This window comes from Plecotus auritus (genome assembly GCF_963455305.1).
Source record: "Plecotus auritus genome assembly, chromosome: 6".
Classification (NCBI taxonomy): Eukaryota; Metazoa; Chordata; class Mammalia; order Chiroptera; family Vespertilionidae; genus Plecotus; species Plecotus auritus.
Genome location: NC_137773.1, coordinates 177,789,404 through 177,812,457, shown reverse-complemented (window position 1 = coordinate 177,812,457; position 23,054 = coordinate 177,789,404). Strand labels below are relative to the sequence as shown.

Below are 23,054 nucleotides of genomic sequence, written 5' to 3'. Positions count from 1 at the left end.
GCATGTGCCCTGACCAGGAATCGAACCTGGGACCCTTCAGTCCTCAGGCCAACTCTCTATCCACTGAGCCAAACCAGCTAGGGAACAATTGCTAAGCTTTTGCTACATTTGCTTTATCCATCAATCACTTTTATTTTTATGTAACTATTGAAGTATTATTTACATTTCATTAAATTCACCCATTTTAAAGTATGCTTTAGGTGAGTTTTAGTAAATTTATGCAGCTGTGCAGCCACCACCACAATTTGAGTTACAGAACATTTTTCTCCCTCAGGTTCCCTTCTGTCCATTGGTAGTCAGTCCCTGCTCCCAGCCCCAGGGGACTCCTGGCCATTTTCCTGTCTGTGTGTTTGCCTTTTCTAGAAGTTTCATATAAATGGGATCATACAACACGTAGTCTGTGTCTGGCTTCTTTCACTTAGCATGATGTTTTGGGGTTCATCCATGTTGTATCCGGTCAGTAGTGCTTTCCTTTTTATTGAAGAAAGCTTTTCCGTTGACAGCTGTACCCCATTTTATTGATGGGCTCACGCAGTCAGTAGTTCATGGGTATTTGGGTTACTTCCAGTTCGGGGCTGTTATGAAATACGCTGCTCTGACATTCATGTCCAGGGCTGTAAGTGGAGATACGTTTTTATTTTTCTTGGATAGATATCGAGCAGTAGGATGACTAGGTCCGATGGTAAGTATATGTTTAGCATTTCGAAAACCTGCCAAACTGTTTTCTGAGGCGACTCTGCTATTTTACATCCCCGCCAGCATTAGAGAGGGGTTCCAGTTACTCCACATCCTTGCTAGCACTTGGCATCGTCAGTCTTTTGGATTATAATCATTCTAGCGTGTGTGAAATGGTAGTTTGTGGTTTTAATTTGCATTTCCCTAAGGATTAATGATGTTGAGGATCTTTTCTTGTGCTTATTTCCTATTCATACTTCTCTTGGATGAAGTGTTCAGAACTTCTACCCATTTAAAAAAATTGAGTTTGTCTTAAGTTGCATGAGTTCTTTATATAGTCTGAATTAAGTCCTTTATCAGATAAATTATTTATAATTATTAGCTCCCAGTCTGTGGCTTTTCTCTTCCATTTCTTAATGTCTTTGAAGAGTAAAAGTTATTTTGATGAAGTCCAATTTATTGATTTTTTTTCCTTTTAAGGATTGTGCTTTTATTATATCTGAGAAATCTTTGCCTAAACCAAGGTCACAAAAATTTTCTTTTAGACGTTTTATAGTTTTCAATTTTACATTTAAATACATGGACTGTTTTGAGTTGATTTTTGTGTGGTATGGAGTAAGCACCTATAGTCTGTGTTTTGTATAATGTTTGGTTATTCTAAAACCATCTTGAAAATACTGTTTTCCCTCCATTGGATTATCTTGACACCTTTGTTGAAAATTAACTGTAAATGCACGAGTTTACTTCCGGATTCTCTCTGTCTCATTGATCTGTGTGTCCGTCTGTAAGCCAGGAAGCGCCCATTGTCTGACTGCTGGAGCTTTAGGGCCAGTCTCGAAGTGAAGATGACAGCAGTCCTCCAGCTCTGCTCTGCTCTGCTCTGTCAGGGTGGCTTTGGATGTTTTTGTTTTGTTTTGTTTTGTTTTGTTTTTTAATATATTTGCGTTGACTTCAGAGAGGAAGGGAGAGGGAGATAGAAACATCAAGGATGAGAGAATCACGGATTAGCTGTTCCTGCACGCCCCCCACTGGGGATCGGGCCCACAGCCTGGACATGTGCCCTGACTGGGACTTGAACCGTGACCTCCTGGTTCATAGGTTGACACTCAGCCACGGAGCCACATTGGCTGGGCTATTCTGGGTCTTTATATCACCACACATTTTAGGATCGACTATTAATTTGTACCAAAAACCCCTACAACCCTGCTTTGAGTTTGGTTAATTTTGATTGCTGTGTTTAGCCTATTAGCTGTGTTCTCCAGTATGGTAGCTATGACCACATGTAGCCATTGGGTATTTGAAATGTGGTCATTTTAAATTGATGTGTACTGTAATTCTAAAATAGTACATTGGACTTTAAAGACTTAGGTTAGAAAGGATGTAACATAATTCATTTATTGTGGATTGCATGTTGAAATAATATATTAGATATTTGGGGTAAAGTAAAACATATTAGTAAAATACATTTCACCAGTTTAAAATTGTAGTTTTCATTTGTTTGCTGCTGTATAGAAATACGTCTGATTTTTGTATATTGTCTTTATATTTTGTTGCCTTACTAAATTTATTCATTCTAGAAGTTTTATAGATTCTTTTAGGATTTTCCACATAAGCAGTCATTTTATCTGGGAATAGAGACAGAATTGCTCCTTCATTTCCAATCTTTTCTTAAATCTGTCATTTTGTGCCTTTTTTTTTTTCCCCCTTACTTTGTTGCCCTGGCTGGGACCTCTAATACAATGTTAATGAGGCGGTGAGTGGTCTTTACGCCATTTTCCTGATCTTAGCACTCACTATTTTCATTGTCGAGTAAAATAGTTTTCATAGACGACCTATATTATATTCAGGCAGTTTCCTTCCTAATTTGGTGAGAATTTGAATTTTGTCCATGGATTTTCTGTATCCACTGAAGTGATTATTGGTTTTTCTCCCCTTTATTTTGTTGACTGGGGGAATTACATTAAGAGTTTTCAAACATTAAACCAGCCTCACTTGATTATGATTCATTGTCCTTTCTCTAAATTGGCTAGATTTAATTTACCAAAATATTTGGATTGATTTTTGTGGTTATATTCACAGGAGATACTGGTCTGTAATTTTTTTTTTTTGGTAATTTTTGTCATATTTTGTATCAGGGTTATGTTAGCCTTATAAAATGACTTTGAAAGTAGTATTTCTTCCTGTAGATTTCCAAAAGTGTTTGTGTAAGATTATTGTTGATAGATTTCACTAGTAAAAACTTCTGGGCCTTGAATTTTGTGAGAAACATTTTTTAATCATGAATTCAATGTCTTTAATAGATAAAGAGATGTTCAGTTTTTCTTTTTAATAATGTGTCAGTTTTGGTAAGTATTTTTCAGGGAATTTGTCAGTGTCATCTAAGATACCAAATTTATTATAATTAGATTATTCAAAATATTACCTTATTTTTCTTATAATATCTGTAAGATGTTTAGGGGTAATCCCTCTTTCATCCCTGTTTTTGTAACTTGTATTTTTAAGTTCTAACTAAAGTTTGTATCAACTTTGTTGAGCTTTTTAAAAGAATCAACTTTTAGACTGTTAAATTTTCACTTTGTAAGTAAAATTTATTGATTTATTTGAGGGAGAGAGAGAAACATTGATTTGTTTTTTCACTTTATGCTTTCATTGGTTGCTTCTTGTATGTAGTTTAATATGATTTTTTTGGGGGGGGATAGATTGTCTTTGTTTTAAATTTATTATAAGTGTCTTTGACTCATGTTTTGTGGAAGTTCAAAGTGGCCGTCAAAGACAGGTCTCACCAGGTTAGATTTGCAGTGAGATTCCAGGCATGCTAGAAATAGTGACCCATCCCATCGAGGAAAGGGACCCCTGTCGGTCCCGGAGGCGGAGAGAATGGCGGGCTCTGTATTCTGTCTCTGAGTTACAAAAGCTCCAATTAACCTGCGAGTAAATACCCTGGGAGCACAAGTTTTTATATAAGAAGCTTCCTAGTTCTTAGTTTGCAGTCTTTTCTTCAGTTAGTGTTTCCAGAAGTAGAAAAGGGACTCGGATAAGTACGGCTTGTAATCTTATTGCATGTTGATCTAACTCAGGGGTGGGCAAACTTTTTGACTCGAGGGCCACAATGGGTTCTTAAACTGAACCGGAGGGCCGGAACCAAAGCATGGATGGAGTGTTCGTGTGAACTAATATAAATTCAAAGTAAACATCATTACATAAAAGGGTACGGTCTTTTTTTTTATTTATTTCAATAGTTTTATTCATTTCAAACATTTTAACAAGAAGAATGTAAACACTAATTATTATAATTTGAAACTTCAAAAAATGGAGGAATCATAGCACAATAACATACCTTCTATTGAAGATGGCAAAGGCAAAATAAAATTGCCTAACAAAGGAAGGTACAAAAGCCTTTCAAATTAAACTTAAATATAATAAAATAATTTAAAACTAAAACAAATAGAAAAGAACAAAATGTGTCAACAGTAAATTAAACATTTTCTTTAGTGCAACTTCCAAATTATGCCCGGGACGTAGATGTAGATGGCAATGTAGACTGGGTTGAAAGGTTTTTGGTCTTTAAAACATCAACTTCAGTGGGAACAGTGTTGTTGGTCTCCTTTTTAGCGAATGCTCTGATCCTGTGCTCTCCAGGGGCGTGTCTCCCTACATCACCGCGATCACGTGTCTCCGCATTCCCAGGGTGATGTCGGGGGCCGCGTCCGCGGGCATTACAAGGAGCCTCTGGAAGATGGAGAGGTTGTTCCTTCTACTGAATGGGGATATAAATCCGGATATAAATCCGCCCACTCAGAAGAAGGAGCTGCGGCGGTGTTTCCCGACGTTGCCATGTTAACACTGCTGCTGGTGAAGGAGCGGAGGGGAGAGCAAGAGAACCCTCCGCTCTTTCGGCTCCGCGGGCCGGATAGAACAGCCGAACGGCCAGATCCGGCCCGCGGGCCGTAGTTTGCCCACGGCTGGTCTAGACGGGCAGAGCCCCATTGGGTCAGAAAGGAAGGATTCTTTAGGACGAGCTCCAGCGAGGAGCCTGTCCCGAACGGTACCCCTATCTGGCCTTAAAAAGATTCGTGCCCCAGCTAGTTCGCTCAGTGGGTAGAACATTGGCTCGCAAACTGCAGGGTCCTGGGTTCGATTCCGTCTGAAGGGCACGTACCACAGTTGTAGGCGCAATCCCCAGCCGTGGTCAGGACGTGGGCGGGAGGCATCAATTGATGTGTCTATCACATGAATGTTTCTCTCTCTCCCTCTCTCTCTCTCTCTCTCTCTCTCTCTCTCTCTCTTTCTTTCTCTCTCTCTTTCTCTCTCTCTCTCTCAAAACCAATGGAAAAATATCCTCAGATGAGGGTTAACCAAAAAAACCCACCAAATTTTGTAGCTAAAAGCTACATTCAAATAGTCATTAAAGTTTGAACCAAATGTTTTGTGCGTTTTCATTTCGTGGCAGTGGTCTGTGTGGAGGAATACTTTTGTTATGGCCACAGTTAGACGCAATGTCACCTATAGCTCAGGAGTCCTAGACCTGATCCTCCTGGGCCTCAACAAGAAAAGACTGCAGCGGCGTGCATGGGTCCGAAGCCTCTTGTCTTGCATGGAAGGGAAGTGGGGTCCCCTCCCCTTAGGAAGAAAGCTGTCTTGAGTCCTTGGTTTCCTCCAAAAGTGCCTGGGCTGTGGGACAGGCAGGCCGTCCACTCACTGCACAGCCTTTGACACTGATGCGCATGGGAGTGTGCCGTTGTTAGGAGGGGCGCACCTGTCTTCTCCCGGGAGTGGCTTGAGCTCTGCCTCACAGATCCGTGGACCCTCCTGTAAACAGCCCAGTGAGCACCACACCAGAGCTCTGTGAGTCCTCGTGGCTCCTCAGCCCGCATGTGCTCCTCGTTCCTCCTGGACCAGAGGCACCGCCGGGCGGCGTGGCGTTCTCCCGGGGACACCTGCTCCAGGCACCCAGACACACCTTCACCTCCGGCTTCTTTAGCAAAACCCTAATGTGAACTTGCTCAGCGGGTGTGGCTCCGTGGTTGAGCATCGACCTGCGAACAGGGAGGTCACGATTTGGGTTGCGGGCTCTATCCCAGGTAGGGGCAGGAGGCAGCCTATCAGTGATTCTCTCTCATCATAGATGTTTCTCTCTCTCTCTCTTTTCTCTATGAAATCAATAAAAAAAAGTGAACTTTCCATGTCAATACACTTCTGCAACATCTTTTTAATGACTACATAGTAGTCCATTGCATGAATCGGTCACATATTTCCTTTTTGTTAAGCATTTATTTTTATTTTTTTATTCCTTTAAAAACACTATGGTTCACATACTCCCTATCATTTCCTCAGAAGAATTCACCGAAGTAGAAGAGCTAGCTCAGAGCACCTTCTGGGGCTTTAAAAGAGAGAGCAGCTGCCGGCGGCTGCCGCAGACTTCTAAGTTACCTTTGCAGGCAGGGCTCGCTAGCCGCCAGGCCCCTGGAGATTTCAGATGGCATTTTGGTTTGTTTCGCTGGATTTGTACGAGAATCCCAAGCCTGGAGATCTCCGCCGGCAACAGGTGTATGGAGAGGTGCACGCCCCGGTGTGGCCTGCGGCAGCTCGAGGGGACGTGCATCGCGTTAGGGAGCCCATCGCTGTCCTGCTTAAACTGGATGCTGAGGAGTTACTGACTATACAGAGTGATGTGGCTTAAGTGTATACAGAGTGGTTTGGCTTAAGTTGCAATTTAAACTAACTTCTTAGGGTCATTCATGAAAACAAAGGCAGAAAAATAAAGAGATCCAGGAAATCACTGGGGTCCTAGGAGCCTGAACTGAAAAGACAAAGCAGAGCACCGAGGCGGGTAAAACCAAGCCTGCGCCTGCACGGACAGGACGTACGCGTTCCTCAGTGTGGCGCCCTCTGAACGAAACGACAGTGACCATTTGATTTCTCTTTCTTCTTTCTAGGTGTCTCATTCAGTTGCTAAACTTATATTAGTTAATTTCCACTGGCAAGTTGCAGAGATATTGGACAGGTAAGCTGTTTGGGGAGGGGGGTGGCATCACCCACAGCTGCTTTCCGCCCTCCCGCCCGCCCGCCCGCGGTGCTATTGTCTACGTTCTGGAGAACACCCTGCAGTGTGCACATTGTATTTCAGACACTGGGTCACATTGTATGTGTTTTCTCTCAGTATATGGTGAACATTTTCCTGTCTACTTTTCAGCATATTCTTTCTGCTGGTTATTCGCTGGCACAGTATCTTACAGAGATGTTTCTTTCTTTGTTCAAACCCCTGTTGTTGGACAATGAAGTTCAGATTTTTTGTGCCCTTATTAATTAATTTGTAGTCAGTGCTCAGTGCCCTTCTAGATAACACTTGCCAACACCTCTGGTTATTTCTTTCGGGTACATCAAGTTAGGAATGCACCATAGCATATCACATACTAGCTTGAGAAGAGGTAATTGGCCAATTTACCACCCACCTCCAGACCCAGAGCTCTTGTGGCACAGATTTGGAGTCTCAGAACACTGGAAGGTGTGAGGAGGAGGGGTCTCTCCCCCTGGCCCCTGGAGACATGTCCTAGACCCCAGCCTCAGAGGCCAGCGCTGCTGTCTGGCTCCGGGTCTCCAGTCTCAGCACTGCTGACGTTTTGGGCTAGAGGACTGTTGTGGGGACACTGGGAATTGTCGGAGGTTTGGCCCCAGCTCTACCTTCTTTAAGGCAGCAGCAGTAGCAGCCCCAAGTCCTGGGATAAAAAGGGTCTTCAGGCCCTGCCAGGTGCCCCTGGAGGACAGCGTTTCCCCGGCGACAAACACCACCACCTGCCCTCGCCCGCCCGGGCAGTCGTTCCCTCGCGGTGCGCTGCCCCGTAAATGCAGAGGGGGGCATGCCTTTCCCTCCGCGGGCCGGGCAGCGGGGTGGGCACGCCAGCGAGCGCTCAGTCACTAACCACTCTCACGCCGAACGCCGAGCAGGCTCGTGGAGAGAGGGTCCAGGTGAACTTCCGGGTCTGCCCCCCCCCCCCACCCCGTCACTGCTGCCCGAACTCGGGAACCACATAGGGTCCCGCGGGGTCTCTCCTGTCCACACTCTTGAGGGCGATTTGGGAACGGAGAGTTGGACGGCTAAGGACATTAGCATTCCGGTGTGGGCAGGAGGAATGAGGACCGTTGAAGGCGGCGTTCTGACCGGGTGGGGCGGGCGACCCCTGGAGGAGACGTAGCCCTCCCTGCTCCGGCTCCTGGCGTCGGGGAGTGTTTTCTCGGGCTCTGTGTGGCACTTCCACCGCCACACGGTCATCGTCTGATTGCTCAGTGTCTCTGTGCCGGACCTCGTCCCAGAGGGATTCAACGGTTAGGGTGAGACGGTGCTTCTTCAGGAAGGTGTGTGTGAAGTGTGCGTGCGCACGTGCGGATGTGCTGTGCAGGCAGAGGAGAAATGGAGGACATGCTCACCAACGTAAGGAGCCCTGTGGCCTTCACTAGGAGGAGGCCTCTGGCGGCCATGCTGCCTGGCCACACCCCTTCCTTCCACGCCGAGGCACTCGACCTTCAGTGTGGGGATCATTTTCTCATTTTTTCTTAGATTATGTGGATTTTAGTTTAGTGTGTCTTTAGAACTCTACAGACACACGATCATGCTGTGTTTAAGTTTTAAAATTACAAACAAGTTGCATGTTATGGCACCCGGTGGACCCTTTCAGAAAGCCATTTGTGAGGGCGGTTTTTTGTTCAGTTGGGTTTTTTGCTGTTACAATTGCCGCTTTGAAAGCTTGTCGGAGACTCCCAGTGTAACAGTTTTTGTAGGGTTCAGAATAGAAAGTGAGTTTCTGGTCTATCTGTGTTTCTAAAACTTGACTAATTAATGCCACAATGTTTTCCAAAGTGATCTACCATGTTACACGCCCACCGGTGGTGTAGGCGTGTTCCCGATGCGGCCACATTCAAAGTTCCACAGGCTGGTGGGTGTACGTGGCATCTGATTGCTTTTAACTTCCATTTTCCCGATTATTAAGGAGGTTGAGCATCTTTTCTTACGTTTAATGGTCATTGGTGTTTGCTCTTCTGAGAAATGCCTGTTCGCTCTTTTGCCCGTTTTTATTGTTATTTTGTCTTTTGTGTCTTGTATCTGGACGAGGTCTGGCACAAATACCTTTAGAAATCGGAACAATGACCGCGTGGCAGTACAGGTCTACACAGAGCCCAGGAGAACACATTCCCCAGACACCACGGACAGACGGATCTTTAGGCGTTGGGGTTTTTTATTCTGAGTGTCATCCTTTGCCATGTAGGTATTGAATTATCTTCTAGCTTATAGCTTGGCTTTTTACTGTGGTTTCTCCTGATGAACCAAAGTTCTTAAATGTGACATCATCTTTCAGTTTTCCTTTATGCTGTGCGTTTTTTTTTGTCTTAAGATAGCCTTCCCTATTCTGATGTCAATAAAGAGATTTTTACCTTTATTTCCAGAACGGAACGTAAACCAGAAAGGATCCTTCATGAGTATTTTCCTTACAGTTCAGTGCCTTGGAGACAGGGCTGTTGTTCTCACACAATTGGGAGCTAAAAAGCATTGAAAGAGAAGCAGCGTTTGCACTAAGGCAAAGGGGAGCTTGGCTCTGAGTGGTGATTAGAGACAGACACTTCAGGCCGCTGCACACGTGTGGGCACAGGAGGTGCCCTGTGCGCCTTCCGTCCCCGATGCCCTTCGTCTCTGCTTTTGTTTTGTAGATACAAGTCTAATTCGGCTCAGCTGCTCGTTGAGGCGCGCGTTCAGCCCAACCCATCGAAACATGTGAGTGTGTCCTACTTGATGGGGCCGTCTCCCAGGCTGTGGAGAGCCCTCCCGCTTTGTTTCTAGTGTAACATGCTCCCGTGTTTGTTCCAGCCAAGGCTTAAATCTTTCCTTCCCATTATAGTCGGGAAAGTTTCCTCGTAGATGAAGAGGAAATCACTGCCGACCCAGGGGCCCGCTTCAGCCCTTTGCATCTCCGCACTTACAGCCTGCTCTCCAGCCCGCTGGGTGCCTTGGTGTCCCAGCTCACTGCACGCTCTGCCTCTGCCTCTGCTGGGCCTCCCTGGCCTGGAATGTTCAGACCCTGTCCCCGTGTGTGTTTGTGGGAATGAAACTTACTGTTAAAGACCCAGATCCAGGCTGTCTCTCACAAAGCCTGTCTCCTGTGATCACTCCCTGCAAACTCCTCTGGTGATATCGTTAAACCTTCACGTGTATGTTGTAGTGATTCAGTCACCTTTTCCCCTACCTCACTGTAAGTGCTCTGAGGGTAGAAACCATATCCTGCTGTACCTAGCCATTCCCTGTGCGTCTAGAAGTTCAACAAACATCTGTCAAATGAGCGAGGGCCGTGTCCAAAGAGCCCTTAGGAGAGAGATTTGAGCTCAGGTCACCACAGAACTTCCGCAGCCTCTCACTTAGAAAACTTCCCGGCACAGACGGGCTGCACACGGGAGACAGTCCTTTTTCTCAGATGGTTTCTGTGTTTCCAGGGAACTAACCAGAACCTACGATCGACTTGTGGTGGCTTTCCCACGGGTTGTAGTTCGGGCCTCGGGCCCCAGGCTGTCTGTGTCGGCCAGGCTGTGGCGTGGCATGGACCCTGGAACCGGGCTGTGGCGTTGTCGGCCACGCCTTGGAAGAGTCTCTTGCCAGTGGGAGTCTTCGTCACCCCCTCCATTAATTGTGTGTGACACCCCTTCCCTGGGTTAAGGATGAGCTGCACCTTGGAAAAAGAAGTAACGTTTTGTATTGGGGGCATGTCAGCACAGGAAAACAAGCCACTGTCTTTGACAAGGAAAACGGCAGTGCGGCCGTCAGGAGCTTCCCGCAACCTCAGAGCCTCAGGACTGGATCTGTAGCCCTGGCTGGGGGGCAGCCCGGGGCTCTGCTGAACGGGCGCTTCACAAAAGAAACCCGGGAGCCTTTGAAAGAGGTGGATTGAACGACCTCTGAGGGCCTGGACAGCTCCGAAGGCCCGAGCTTTCCCGCCTGGCGTTGTCAGCCTGCTGTCATGTCATCCCAGCCGTCCCTGCTTCGCTGAATCCTAGGGATGCCGCAGGCCCAGTTCGTGCGCTGCCTCCCTCCGGGGGCCTTCCTGCGGGTGCTTTCTGCTCAGGGCTCTTGGGACTCCCAGGGCCCGCACATTGCAGCTGGCTCCGACACTTGTTGCCCCCCTACACCTAGCGACACAGGCGCCCCCGCGGCCTCTGGGAACTGACGCTTCCTCTTTGACTCATGGCTCTGCCTCTCTCCAGGTCCCCACGGCCCACCCCCCTCACCACTGCGCAGTGTGCATGCAGTTTGTGCGGAAGGAAAACCTCCTCTCCCTGGCCTGCCAGCACCAGTTCTGCCGCAGCTGCTGGGAGCAGCACTGCTCAGTGCTTGTCAAAGACGGCGTGGGTGTGGGTGAGTCTGCTACAGAACGTACAAAGCCTGACGTGAAGTATTTATCTCTGACTCTGTCCTTTCAGGTCCTCAGGTCAGCTGTGTATCTTTTTTTAAAGCAGAATGTTTTTATTGATTTCAGAGAGAGAGATAGAAACATCACTGATGAGAGAGAATCATCGATCAGCTGCCTCCTGCACACCCCCAACTGGGGACTGAGCCTGCCACCCGGGCAGTGCCCTGACCGGGAACCGGAACGTGACCTCCTGGTTCGTGGCTCAACCACTGAGCCACACCGGTCAGGCGACTGTGTGCCTTCCTTTAAGCCTGGCTGACATCACTGCCAGCACCATTGCTTCCCAGACACCTCGGTCTCCACAGCGGCCAGGTGCTCCCGGGCCTGGGCGCCACGAGGCGTGGGGCTGCTGCTCGCTCTGACGCTGCGTGTTGGTGTGAGTGCGGGGCCGCCTTTTGGAAGCGCTGTCCCGCAAGCTGCCAGCCTGCCCTCTGGACTCCCCAAGCGGCAGCCATTGCTCAGACACCAGGGGGTTCGCTGCTGTTTAGGTAACAGCACAGAGGGCATGGGTGGGGACGGTTACCGGAGTATTTGTTAAACTAGAACCTGATGGTGTTGGAACGAAATTGGCCTCCCGTTAATTGTGTCTGCAAACCCTCGTGTTGGTGGTTAGCACTTGCCCATACTATTAAACATTACAAAACTCAGTTGTTAGTTAGGAACCATATAGGGTCTTTCAAACGGAAGTTTTAGTGGTGCCATTTGTGATGTATGTGTAATTGGGAACAATATTTTAGTTACATCAGTTTCTTTCTTTGAGTGTGTTCTGTTGCTTCAAGGGTTTCCTAAGTGGAACCGAAGCTGTGGTTGAACTCAGTGGGCAAACACGTTATTACTAGGGGCCCAGTGCACGGATTTGTGCACCTTGAAAGGAACTGTGGGCTGAGAGGCTGCAGTGGGCACAGGGACGGGTCTCAGCCCATCCTCCGCACCCCACCTGCCGTGGCCCCCAGGCCCCTGTCTGCCAGCAGCCCCTCTCCTGCTGCTGCTGCTGCTCCCCCCACGTGCTGACGGAGCCGACCCCGCTCGCACCCAGTGACGGCGTGGAGCATTCGGGGACAGCGCTGTCAGCGGTGCGAGCAGCAGCTGCTGCTGCACCAACCGCCCCTCAGGAGCAGGGGGAGGTGGAGAAGCCCTCAGGGGCCATTGGGGCTGGCAGCCGGTGCTTGCACCCGCTGTCCGCACCCACTGATGGCGCTGAACCATCAGGACCAGCGCCAGGTGCCGGCAGTGGGTGCGAGCAGTGGTGCCGCCTGGGGTGTAAGCAGGGCCAGCACCAGCAGTGGGTGCGGGCGGCGGCTCTGGCGCCAGCAGTGGGTACAAGCAGCAGGTACGAGCACCAGGCAGGACCACGGCACGCGGGAGCTAAGAATTTTCAGTAACCACCAGAGGCTCACCCCAGTGACAGCCACCGGCGATCCGCCTTGGTCTGGCGCCCTGCTCACCTGCTCCACCACCCGCTGCAGCCGACGCCCGCCGTGTTCCCAGCTCTGCGGCTGACGCCCGCCATGGCCCACACTCGCCCCCTGGCGTTCAGCGCATGTCACAGCGACCGGCTGTTGAGTTGTTGCGCAGTTCGGTCTGTTTGCATATTAGGGTTGTTTATCTATAGACAGGTGGTGACACCTGCAGGGCAGCCGTCAATCGGGTCTTTGTTCACAGGAGTCTCTTGCATGGCTCAGGACTGCCCCCTGCGGACACCAGAGGACTTCGTGTTCCCGTTACTGCCCAACGAGGAGCTAAGAGACAAATACAGGCGCTACCTCTTCAGGGACCACGTGGAGGTATGACCCCCCCCCCCCCCCCCCCCCAGTGGGCGCCCCTGCTCTCCTGGGCCTGCTTCCCACCAGGCGCTCACTAGGGCTGCTTCATAGGCAGGGCTGCCATTAGGTGCTGGCATTTGAGGAGAGTTCCATGGCTCTGAAAAGGCCAGGAAACCACCAGAATGGTAGTGAAGAACACAGACCCTGCAGTCAGGCAGTCGGTGAATCCCAGGCCTGATACTTGCCCGCTGTGTACCCTTCTGCCCGCTGTCGTGCCCCTGAGCCGTGGTTTCTCCACGGAGTGGTCACCCTGTCCCCGTGGCTCCCACAAGCCATCGCACGCCAGGGGTCCGCACTCGTCAGGCACATCTCCGAGGGGCTGTTCCTCTGGGGTCGCTGTGTGGTCCAGCCCTGAGAAGGGCCGTTGCTTCTTGTGCAGTTGGACAGCTTGCCCAGACTCCAGCATGGCCAGTCTTAGAGCCCTGGCCCTCTGTCGGGCTGCCAGTTCAGGCTCGCTGGTTTTCTGTGACAGTTTCCTGCCTAAGCTTATTGGTCGATTGGCGGGCTGGTCTCATGCCAAGCGGCAGGGCCCACAGAACGCCTGCCTCCGTGAGCTGTGCGCTGCCCTCGGCAAATCCTGAGGGCTGCTGAGCTTGCTGTGCTCCTCCCAGCCCTGCCCCTCGCATTTTCGTCTCAGATACAGTTGTGCATCCCGCTTCGTAACCTGATCTTAGACCATCCTAGTGAGTTGCTACCTAGTTTAACTAACGTTCAGAGGTCTTCAGTATCTGCCTAATGGCTGGCCTTCATGTAAGTCATCAGCTGGAAGAACAGAAGGTGTTTGAGTGCTCGGGGGGGCGCTACTTGGGAGGCAGCGGCTGGGGGTGGCCTCATGTTTCCCCTTGATGTGCACACAGAGTCATTACCAGCTCCAGCTGTGCCCTGGTGCGGACTGCCCCATGGTCATCCAGGTACAAGAGCCCAGAGCTCGCCGCGTGCAGTGCAGCCGGTGCAGCGAGGTCTTCTGGTAAGAGTGGGTGTGGTGCCGAGCGGCCTGGGCTCCGCTGCCGCCCTCTCGGCGCCGCTGCTGCTGGGGGGGGGGGGGGGGGGGGCGGTGCCAGGAGAGACGGGCCTTGGACCAGGAGAGCAGCTCCGCTCCGGGCCCCTCATGTTCCGGGTTACGTTGGAGAACGCTCGGCCTGCAGACTAGGACGCGGCAGATGCGTGGAGGATGGGCTATGGTTTATGCTGCTTACGACTGGTGACCCAGAGATCTTACTCCTCTGCCTGCACAGATAATTGACATATTCCTGTTTACAGATTCAGCGTTTTAATCTTTCTGTGTAATTCACCCTGTAATCCGTAAACATGGTTTACGTCTGCTTGGGTTTACTCCATTCAGTAAATACGATGGGGATAGCAAAATGTGCTGCAGGTTTAAGGCACTGTCCTGATCGCGGGCCTTCGTTTTCCCAGCAGTGTGTGGTCGGCGCTGTTGTTATCCTTGTTGGGTGAGGAAATTGAGGTGCAGGGTGTTGGCAAGAGTCATCACTTAGGTCAGATCTGTGCCCCTGATCGCACCTCCCTGGGAGCCTCATGGAGGGCGGGGCTTCGGGGACACTGCGTGGGAAACGTGGCGTGTGCACGTGGGCCTGCCTTTAAGACGTCGAGGGAGTCTGTGGCTCGCCAGCGGTGAGAGCCCCTGAGGTAGCAGCTCTCGGCCTCTGTGTCCTGCTTGATGAGCTCTCCTGAGGCAGGTGTGAGGCCGTCGGCCTGTGCGCCTGTCCTGTCCTCACGCTGTGGGGGCTGGGCCAGAGGGACAGGCAGGTCCTGGGGGCCGAGCCTGGGGAGCGTGTGCTCTGGTTGAGTTTCCTGCACTGTCGGGGTGTCCTGCCGCTGCCGCCTGGCAAGCTCTGGCATTTGGGCCTCCTGTGTGCCCGTGTGGCTGGAAGGTGAGCCACAGCTCCCAGAAGGGTCTCGTCCTGCTTTGTGTCTGCGCCGTGGGGCGGCCTCAGAGCACCCCGCCGGGCCTGCGGAGAGGCTGAATTCTGAACTTGACATCCGTGTGGGAAGGGTTGGCACCACCCAAGGTACTGAGAGCAGAACCTTTCCTTTGGGTTCATTGGAAGTGTGTCTGGGAAGGGCTGAGACTGCAGGGAAGTGTACACAGTGTCTCGGTGTAACCTCGAGTCGGTAAAGGTCTGATAGGTGACTTTTCCCCTGAGAAGCTGTTCCTCAGGATCTGTTGGCTTGGACAGAGGAACACTAAAAACCTGACCTAATGATTATTTGAGTGTTTTTCTTTTCTGGTTTTAAGTTTCAAGTGTCGTCAGATGTATCACGCCCCCACAGACTGCGCCACAATCCGGAAATGGCTCACGAAGTGTGCAGACGACTCGGAGACGGCCAACTACATTAGCGCTCACACTAAAGACGTAAGGAGCGTGTCTTCTCTGTCCTGGCTCTGCCCTCCTGGTGCCGCCAGGGCCTTGTCCAGGCTCGGCAGAGGCAGCAGCGGTTTATCATAGTGTGCGTTGCTGGGTGCGTTGACTTTAGTCCAGTGCTGAGACGCCTGGGAAAGTTAAGGAACTAGTTAGGAAAAAACGAGGTCTTTCTTGAATGCCTCCCGGGCTTCCATATCCCCGGGAGGGAGGTGCTTGATAGTGTAATAGCAGTAATTCCCTGGTTTATAAGTTTGTAACAGTAAATGTGGACTTACCGTGTACAGAGAGCCACACCTAATAAATACCAGACTCTGCTGCCAGCCCGGGGGTGCCAGTGCTTGTTCTGCAGCTTCCCTGGGGAAAGCATGGCCACAGCCCCTGGAGCCCCGGGGACTCGGCACCCACGCGCCACCCTGTGCCCGTCACGCGCTAAGTTAATGCGCTCCAGCCAGGCTGTGGCCAGGACATCATTAAACAGGCTGCTTGGCGGCACAGCACCCGCCCGGTTTCTGCAGTGTGTCCGAGGGTGCTGTCACCTCTCAGATGAGAGCGAGCGGCTTCGGAGGCTGTTCCCTTCCCCTCCCTCTCCAGAAGCAGGAGAACGGGCCAGCTGCCCCGGACTGGGCCCGCTCTAGCGCACTCCCCTCCAGCGCAGGCTTTCTGCTGACTCCGCTGCTGCTGTGGCGAGTGGCCCTGGCAGGGAAGGGTGGCGGCAGGCTTAGTGGGGCTCCGCCGGTGCGTGGAGCGTGTGAGCCGAACGTGCTGACCTCGTTTCCTTGGATTGCTGTTCCAGCCTCCGCGACGGCACCTTTAAGTGCGGTGCTCCCCAGCAGTGCTCGCACGATGAGTCACTGGGCCAGGTGCCAGGAGCTTTGTGTGATTGTCTTAGCCCCCGCCGGGCGGTGCTGAGCCTAACGGCGCCCTTCTGTCTCCTCAGTGTCCCAAGTGCAACATCTGCATTGAGAAGAACGGAGGCTGCAACCACATGGTGAGCGGAAGCCCGTGCCCTTTGCATGTGTGCCGCAGCCGTGGTCAGCGGGCCTTTAACATGTTCTCTTCTGTTTCCCTCGACAGCAATGCTCCAAGTGCAAACACGGTGAGTCCCAGGCGTGGAGTTCAGGCCCCGGGCACGGTCCGTTTCCCGTGCACGGGCTCCGCTGCTTGTTTAGGGAGCACTGGTGTAGTGTGTGACAGACACAGGGCAGCCTGCGTCCCTCACGTCACGACGTTTACGTGCTGCTTTTTGGACCCGTAACCCCACTGCCATCCGCTGCCACATGTAGTCAGAAGTCAAGTTGGGAGGGACTCTTAGGCCCTCACGAACCCTCAGTCATCCAAGAAGATTTTGCCTTGTTCTTTCTCTTTTTGCCAAGGCAGGTGAGTAGCATGGGGCTTGTCTGTGCTGCCTTACGGTGGTCTTACTGGAGGCGGTGACGTCACCATTTCCCTTGAGGCTGCATCACGTTCCCGGAGGGGCTTTGATTTGGCCTTTCGGGCCTCCCCCGTCTGTCAGGGGCCGCTTACGTAGAACCTGTGGGTTTCGCTCTCCTTCCTGCCAGATCAGGTAAAGAAGGAAAAGTCCTTCAAGTAGGAACTGTGTGCACAGCTGCCGAGAGGCTGAGTTTCTCTTCTCTTCGTAAGGGCCCGCCGGGTGCTGTTCCTGTGTTTTCCCGGGAGCTCACTGTAATCAGGTGGACACGGCAGCGTCTTAGAAGGGAGCAGTGACTCTGCAGCGTAGACAGGGTTTAGACCAGCAGCAGGCGCAGCCTGGCTGATGGAGGAGAGCAGCATTGCCACGGTCCAGTGAAGACGACCAAGGGGAGGGAGGGGATCCTTCTGGTCTCCGGTTTGACTTCAGCTTGCCTGAACTTGACAGGCGCACCTTTAGGGAAGTCAGCCAACTCCTGGGCGTGAACCCTGGGAAGCAGGGCTTCCCACTGTCGGGTCTCCGGCAGAGACAAGCACACGCCTGTACTGGGCCTCCAGCGGCCGGCGCGGGCCCTCTCCTAGACCGCGGTCATGGTGGGGTGTGTAGCGTCCGTAAGGGATGTTTGGTTTTCCTCTTTGCTTCCCCTGCCGAAGCAGAGCCATAATGCTGAGTGTGACTGCTGAGTAGCTGTAGGGTTTATGGAAATGTGCTTTTTAAACAAGAAGGAAGGGAAGATGCCCTATTCCCAGCTTCGTGTACAGAGTCTTCCTAGGAGAGAGGGAAGAGCAGGTGTGTGCGTGTGAATGAGCCTCCACTGGACAAGTTCCTGCCGTTTCTGTTTCTCACAGTGGCACGGACACAGCAGGCCAGCGGTGTTTCCTCTCTGCTTTAAAAACCTTACTTTCCAGTTACAGTCCACGTTCAGTATTATTGGGGTTCGTTTCAGGGGTGCCGCGTAGTGGTTAAACAGTTACATACTGGACAGGAATATTTTCACTACAGCCTGGCTCCATACGTAGCTGTTACTGACTGTGTCCTCTGTGCTGTACTTCATCAGACTGGGCCCTTGTACAGTTACATCTGCCTGCATTGGGTTAAACAGGCACAGAGCTGATGTGCTCACGGACTGTCGTTTAGATCGGCACGGGCAGCTACAGGGACTGGGATTCGGGGAGACAGGAGGGCCTTCTTCCTCCGGGAAGGAGGCATCCTTGGGAAGTTCTGATCAGGTGACACCCCCTCCCCCCAGCGCAATCTGTCTGTCCCCACTGCTTTGCCTTCGGAGGACTGGGGGCTTGTCCGGGGTGTGAACCTCTCTCTCTCTGTGCAGACTTCTGCTGGATGTGCCTAGGGGATTGGAAGACCCACGGCAGCGAGTACTACGAGTGCAGCCGGTACAAGGAGAACCCCGACATCGTCAACCAGAGCCAGCAGGCCCAGGCCAGGGAGGCCCTCAAGAAGTACTTGTTCTACTTTGAGAGGGTAGGCGCTCTCCCCCGCTGCTCCGGAGGGGCTTCTGCAGCCGGCCTGCGGGGTGGCATCCCAGTGGCTGGTCCCAGAGCCACGGGCACACAGAGGTCAGGGGTGGGCTCCTGCGTGGCCCTGGGTGACGCCTCCATAGGTGTGAGGGCTTTCGGGCTCCACGGGGCGGCGTGGCTGACAAGGAAGGCCGTGGTGCCGACGTGGTGTGAGGGCTGGATGGAAGGACAGGAAGGGACCATCAGTGCCATCTAAGTCGTCAGGTTTTGAGGGCACTTCCTCCCAGGGAGACCGTCAGCCCACAGAGCGTGGACGTTCGGTTTCTGCGCACGTAGACCGGTGAGCGCCGTTAGTCCTCGGGGCTGGAGCCCTGCTGCCCAAAGGGGTAGTAGCGTGGTCCGGCAGGCAGGCGTTGCTCTGGACACTCGCCCTCGTTGCCCTCACGGTCACACAGTCCCCGTAAGTTAGACGAGGCTGTGGCCGGGCCCTCCCAGCCCAGGTGTCTCTCCTGGGCCCCTGTGCGGACCTCCGTGCCCCCCAGGGCTCCTGCAGCTTCCTCCTTCCTCTGTACCTGCAGTGGGAAAACCACAACAAGAGCTTGCAGCTGGAGGCACAGACATACCAGCGGATTCACGAGAAGATCCAGGAGCGGGTCATGAACAACCTGGGGACGTGGATCGACTGGCAATACCTACAGAACGCTGCCAAGCTCTTGGCCAAGGTCTGTACCACCCCGCTCTTCTGACCCCCGTCCAGTGCCTGCCCTGTTAGACCCCGACCTCAGAGTGGGAGACACCGAGGGGGCTGGGGCGTTAGCACCCTGTGCAGGCTTGCGTACTTCTGCTCGCGGGTGGACAGTCCCCCTGGCTGTGCCCACTGAGGACCAGGCCTCTCCACAAAGAGAACCACTGCTCTGCCTGCAGGAAGGAGCTGCGGGGAGACTAGAGCCCTTTTCTTCTTTTGTCCCATCATGCATCACTCAGAGGAAAATAAGAGCTTGTCTTTGGACAGTTATTGAGATAGATGTGTGGACTCTGATGTCCGACTCAAGAGGGAAGAGCCATTGAGGCAGCTGCTGGTAAATAAATCCCAGTTTGGAAGAGGAACTGGGGGTGTTCTGTGGCCACTTTTGTTTCCTTTTTTCCATGTTGTCCCCACTTCATCCTTTATTTGGCTCGGTCACATTTCTCTCAGGCCCGTGCCCGCGGAGCCAGGCTAACTGGCATGGTGGGAGAGAATTGCAAAAGCCACTGAGGTGCGTGTGGGCTGGGATCACAGACACAGGCCCCTTCCCTTCTCCCCGTTGCAGTGTCGCTACACCCTGCAGTACACGTACCCGTATGCGTACTACATGGAGTCTGGACCCAGGAAGAAGCTGGTAAGGCGAAGCGGCCCCTCTCCACTCTGCCCTCCTGGCGCCAGAGGTGCCCTGGTTATTTGGAGGCCAAAATCAAAACAAAACTGTCCGTCTTCAGATTGTATTTCTCTTCTAGGCATCTCCAGAATAAGGTTCATCTCCAAAAAGCTGGCATTTTGTGTAATAATAGCCCCTGAGTGCCCCCAGTGCGCAGGGAGACTGGCCGGGAGGTCTGGGCCATTTGAGAGGCCCGGGCCCTGCTGTGGGAGGAGCTCAGCCGCACGGCTTTCTGGGTCTTTGTCGTAGCTGTGAACTTGCTGCTCCCCGAGTCGTTGTGAAGGAATTCACACTGTTGTCCTGCCGTGGACGAGCAGGGCATTCATAGCACCTGTGATCCCACCAGAAGGAGATGACCATCGGTAGTGTTTTCTGCCTTTTAAAATTAATATCATTTCTACGGAGCATCTTACTGCCGTCACAGCGGCTTATTGTTGCAGCTGTCATTATTTACCAGGCTGGTTAATACCACTTTTAAAAATATATATTTTTTATTGATTTCAGAGAAGAAGGGAGAGGGAGAGAGAGACAGACACAGAAACATCCATGATGAGAGAGAATCATGGATCGGCTGCCTCCCACACGCCCCACACGGGATGGAGCCCACAACCCAGGCATGTGCCCTGACCAGGAACCGAACCGTGACCACCTGGTTTATAGGTCAATGCTCAACCACTGAGCCACACCAGCCAGGCCTGGTTTATACCATTTTTTAATAGTTGCATAAATGAAAAAAAAAATAGTTGCATAAATGTTTCCATTATATGGGTATTCCATCATTTGGGGCATTGTTTCTGTTTTTCACTGTTATAAATAAGACATTGAGGAACATCTTTGTGCATAAAGCTTGGATGTACAATTAAGGCAACTGGCTCAACTATTTTAAGAGTTGATTTGCAGCCCTAGCTGGTGGGGCTCAGTGGATAGAGTGTCGGCCTGAGGACTGAAGGGTCCCAGGTTTGATTCTGGTCAAGGGCACATGCCTGGGTTGTGGGCTCGATCCCCAGTAGGGAGCGTGCAGGAGGCTGTGATCAGTGATTCTCTCTCATCATTGATGTTTCTCTCTCTCTCTATCCCTCTCCCTTCCTCTCTGAAATCAATAAAAAAATGTATTTTTTTTAAAAAGTTGATTTGCAGAAGGGCTAAGAAAAGCAGTATTCAGGGACTACAATGTCTGTGAATAGCCATTCATCGATGAGTAAAGCATTTGTTTCCCTCAGTGCTGGGAGCATTGTCTTCAGTGGCTTAAATTCTTGCTTGTTCTTTGTGGTGGTGGTGGGGGGGGTGCTCTTGCCATTTGTACTCTTAGGTAGCCTTTTTTAAAAATATATATATATTTTTTTATTGATTTCGGAGAGGAAGGGAGTGGGAGAGATAGAAATATCAATGATGAGAATCACTGATCGGCTGCCTCATGCATGCCCCCCATTGGGAATCGAGCCCACACCCAGGCATGTGCCCTTGACCGGAATCGAATCTGGGACCCTTCAGTCTGCAGGCTGATGCTCTATCCGCTGAGCCACACTGGCCAGGGCTAGGTAGCCATTTAATTGGGTTCTGGCTCCTGGTACAGGGCCTAGCACTGCCCTCTTGAGGACAGCTTCAGGGTTGTCTGCTGCTCATGCGAGCCTGAGGTGCTGCATCTGCGCCCCCCGCCCCCCTCCCCCCCCCCCCATCTGCAGGCCCTGCCCCTCTCCTTTTGACCCTCCTGCTCTGCCCATACAGTTTGAATACCAGCAGGCACAACTGGAGGCCGAGATCGAAAACCTGTCGTGGAAAGTGGAGCGCGCGGACAGCTATGACAGGGGGGTAGGTGCTGCTGTCTTCTTGGAGCTGCCATTGCAGGGAGGGTGGCAGGGTTGCTTGTGGCTGGAAGCTGCTGCTGAGAAGGGTGGGGACGGCTGTGCTCTGACTCCCGGAGCCCGTCCTGGTGGCCGTGGCCGTGGCCGTGGCCGCTCACGGCTGGGCCATGCAAGCATAGATTCTGCTTCCCTGGCGCAGGACTTGGAGAACCAGATGCACATAGCAGAGCAGCGGAGGCGGACCCTGCTGAAGGATTTCCACGACACCTAGGCTGGACTCGGGCGAGCTGGAGTGAGGAAGCGGTGGCTGAGGTCTCCCGGCCACTGTTCTGCACGCTGAGTCTGCCTTTCCCAGCCCGGGCAGCAGCCAGACCGACCACTCCTGGGAGGCCCCGGCCGTCCACCTCAGTCCATTTCTGTTCGGTTTCATCTTGCTTTTTGTTCCTCCTGCGGGAGAGGCCCTGTGGAACTGGCCTCTTCAGGATTTGAAATTCCCCCTGGATGGTTGTTGGGAGGGAGGGAACGTTTTTTGAATGACTATTAATAGTATTAGCTCATTACAACTTATGTAATTTTTAAAGGTTGGGCAATTGTACCAAAAAAAGAAAAAAACCCCACAAAAAAAGGAAGCCAACCATAGAATTACACAGAACCTTTAAAAAATAAACTGGCATTGGAGTGTTCGCCCTCTAGCTGTTGTGCTTAGAACGCAGCTTGCTCCTGCCTACCCTCCTGAAGGTGCACCGGGGGCCCAGCGGGCCTCTGCTTCCCGGTTCGCTTGGTGTTTGGGGTCCCAGGGGAGGAGCATGGGTGGCAGGTGGGGACTTGCGTTTGCCTGTGCAACGGGTCTGGCACAGGGAGTCACTGCCTCCCGCCCGCTCCTGCAGGCCTTGGGGCGGGTGCCCCAGCCTCGGCCCAGCAGTGCGCGGGCCGTGCAGATCAGGGCTTGCCACGGGTGTCGGGTCGACGTGGGTGGCCCTGCGTGTCTGTGGGCTCATCCTGATTCTTGAAGGTGAGGCTTACCTGGTGTGGCTCTTGAAGGGTTTGGTCCCTTCTCCTGTGGCAGTCTTCGATGGGGTGACTGACCACGTGCTCACGCAGCCTTCCGGCCGTCCTGCACCCTCTGGCGAACCTCGGTCAGAGGCAGCGTGGCCCTGGCGGGGGCACCAGTCGTGCCAGTTTGCACAAGCGGTTTTCGTGTTCGCTGGTGGGTCCGGCAGCTTGGGCCGGGAGCCTCAGATCAGGAGAGCCCTCAGTCTGCTCCTGAGGAGGGGCTGGCCAGGGGGCAGGCTGGGTGTGCACAGCTGAGCCCGGAGGAGCAGGTGGTTCGCGTGGCGTCCTGAACCCGGTCCCGTGGGCCCCTGGAAAGTTCAGTCTGGCCTCGGGGTCCCCGTGGCTGTGATGCCTGCACTCGGTGGCTGCCAGAGCGTCTGTGCTCAGCCTCCTTGGCTCCCGGGAGCGCTGCTTGGCGATGTGTAAAGGCTGTGCTGGGAACCCTTAGACACTCACACTGTCACCTCGGCGGTCCCCGGGCACCGTGGCTGTGAATGGAACTGCTCTTGAAGGCAGCACAGCTCAGCTCACGGCATCACGGGTACAC

The 23,054-nt window shown here is 52.3% G+C and overlaps 1 protein-coding gene across 1 annotated transcript in view; it reads left to right on the top strand.

Moving 5' to 3' along the window:
• The window catches only part of ARIH2 (ariadne RBR E3 ubiquitin protein ligase 2), a 50,368-nt gene extending 28,231 nt beyond the window's left edge, over window positions 1–22,137 (top strand). Inside the window, 13 exon segments of the mRNA XM_080673542.1 lie at window positions 6,612–6,679; window positions 9,376–9,439; window positions 10,918–11,068; window positions 12,786–12,907; window positions 13,804–13,913; window positions 15,204–15,321; window positions 16,268–16,318; window positions 16,405–16,426; window positions 18,090–18,241; window positions 18,816–18,959; window positions 19,548–19,616; window positions 21,378–21,461; window positions 21,654–22,137. Coding sequence (XP_080529668.1) covers window positions 6,612–6,679; window positions 9,376–9,439; window positions 10,918–11,068; window positions 12,786–12,907; window positions 13,804–13,913; window positions 15,204–15,321; window positions 16,268–16,318; window positions 16,405–16,426; window positions 18,090–18,241; window positions 18,816–18,959; window positions 19,548–19,616; window positions 21,378–21,461; window positions 21,654–21,725 — 1,227 coding nt within the window. The 3' untranslated portion in view covers window positions 21,726–22,137.
• Window positions 22,138–23,054: the final 917 nt, after the last annotated feature.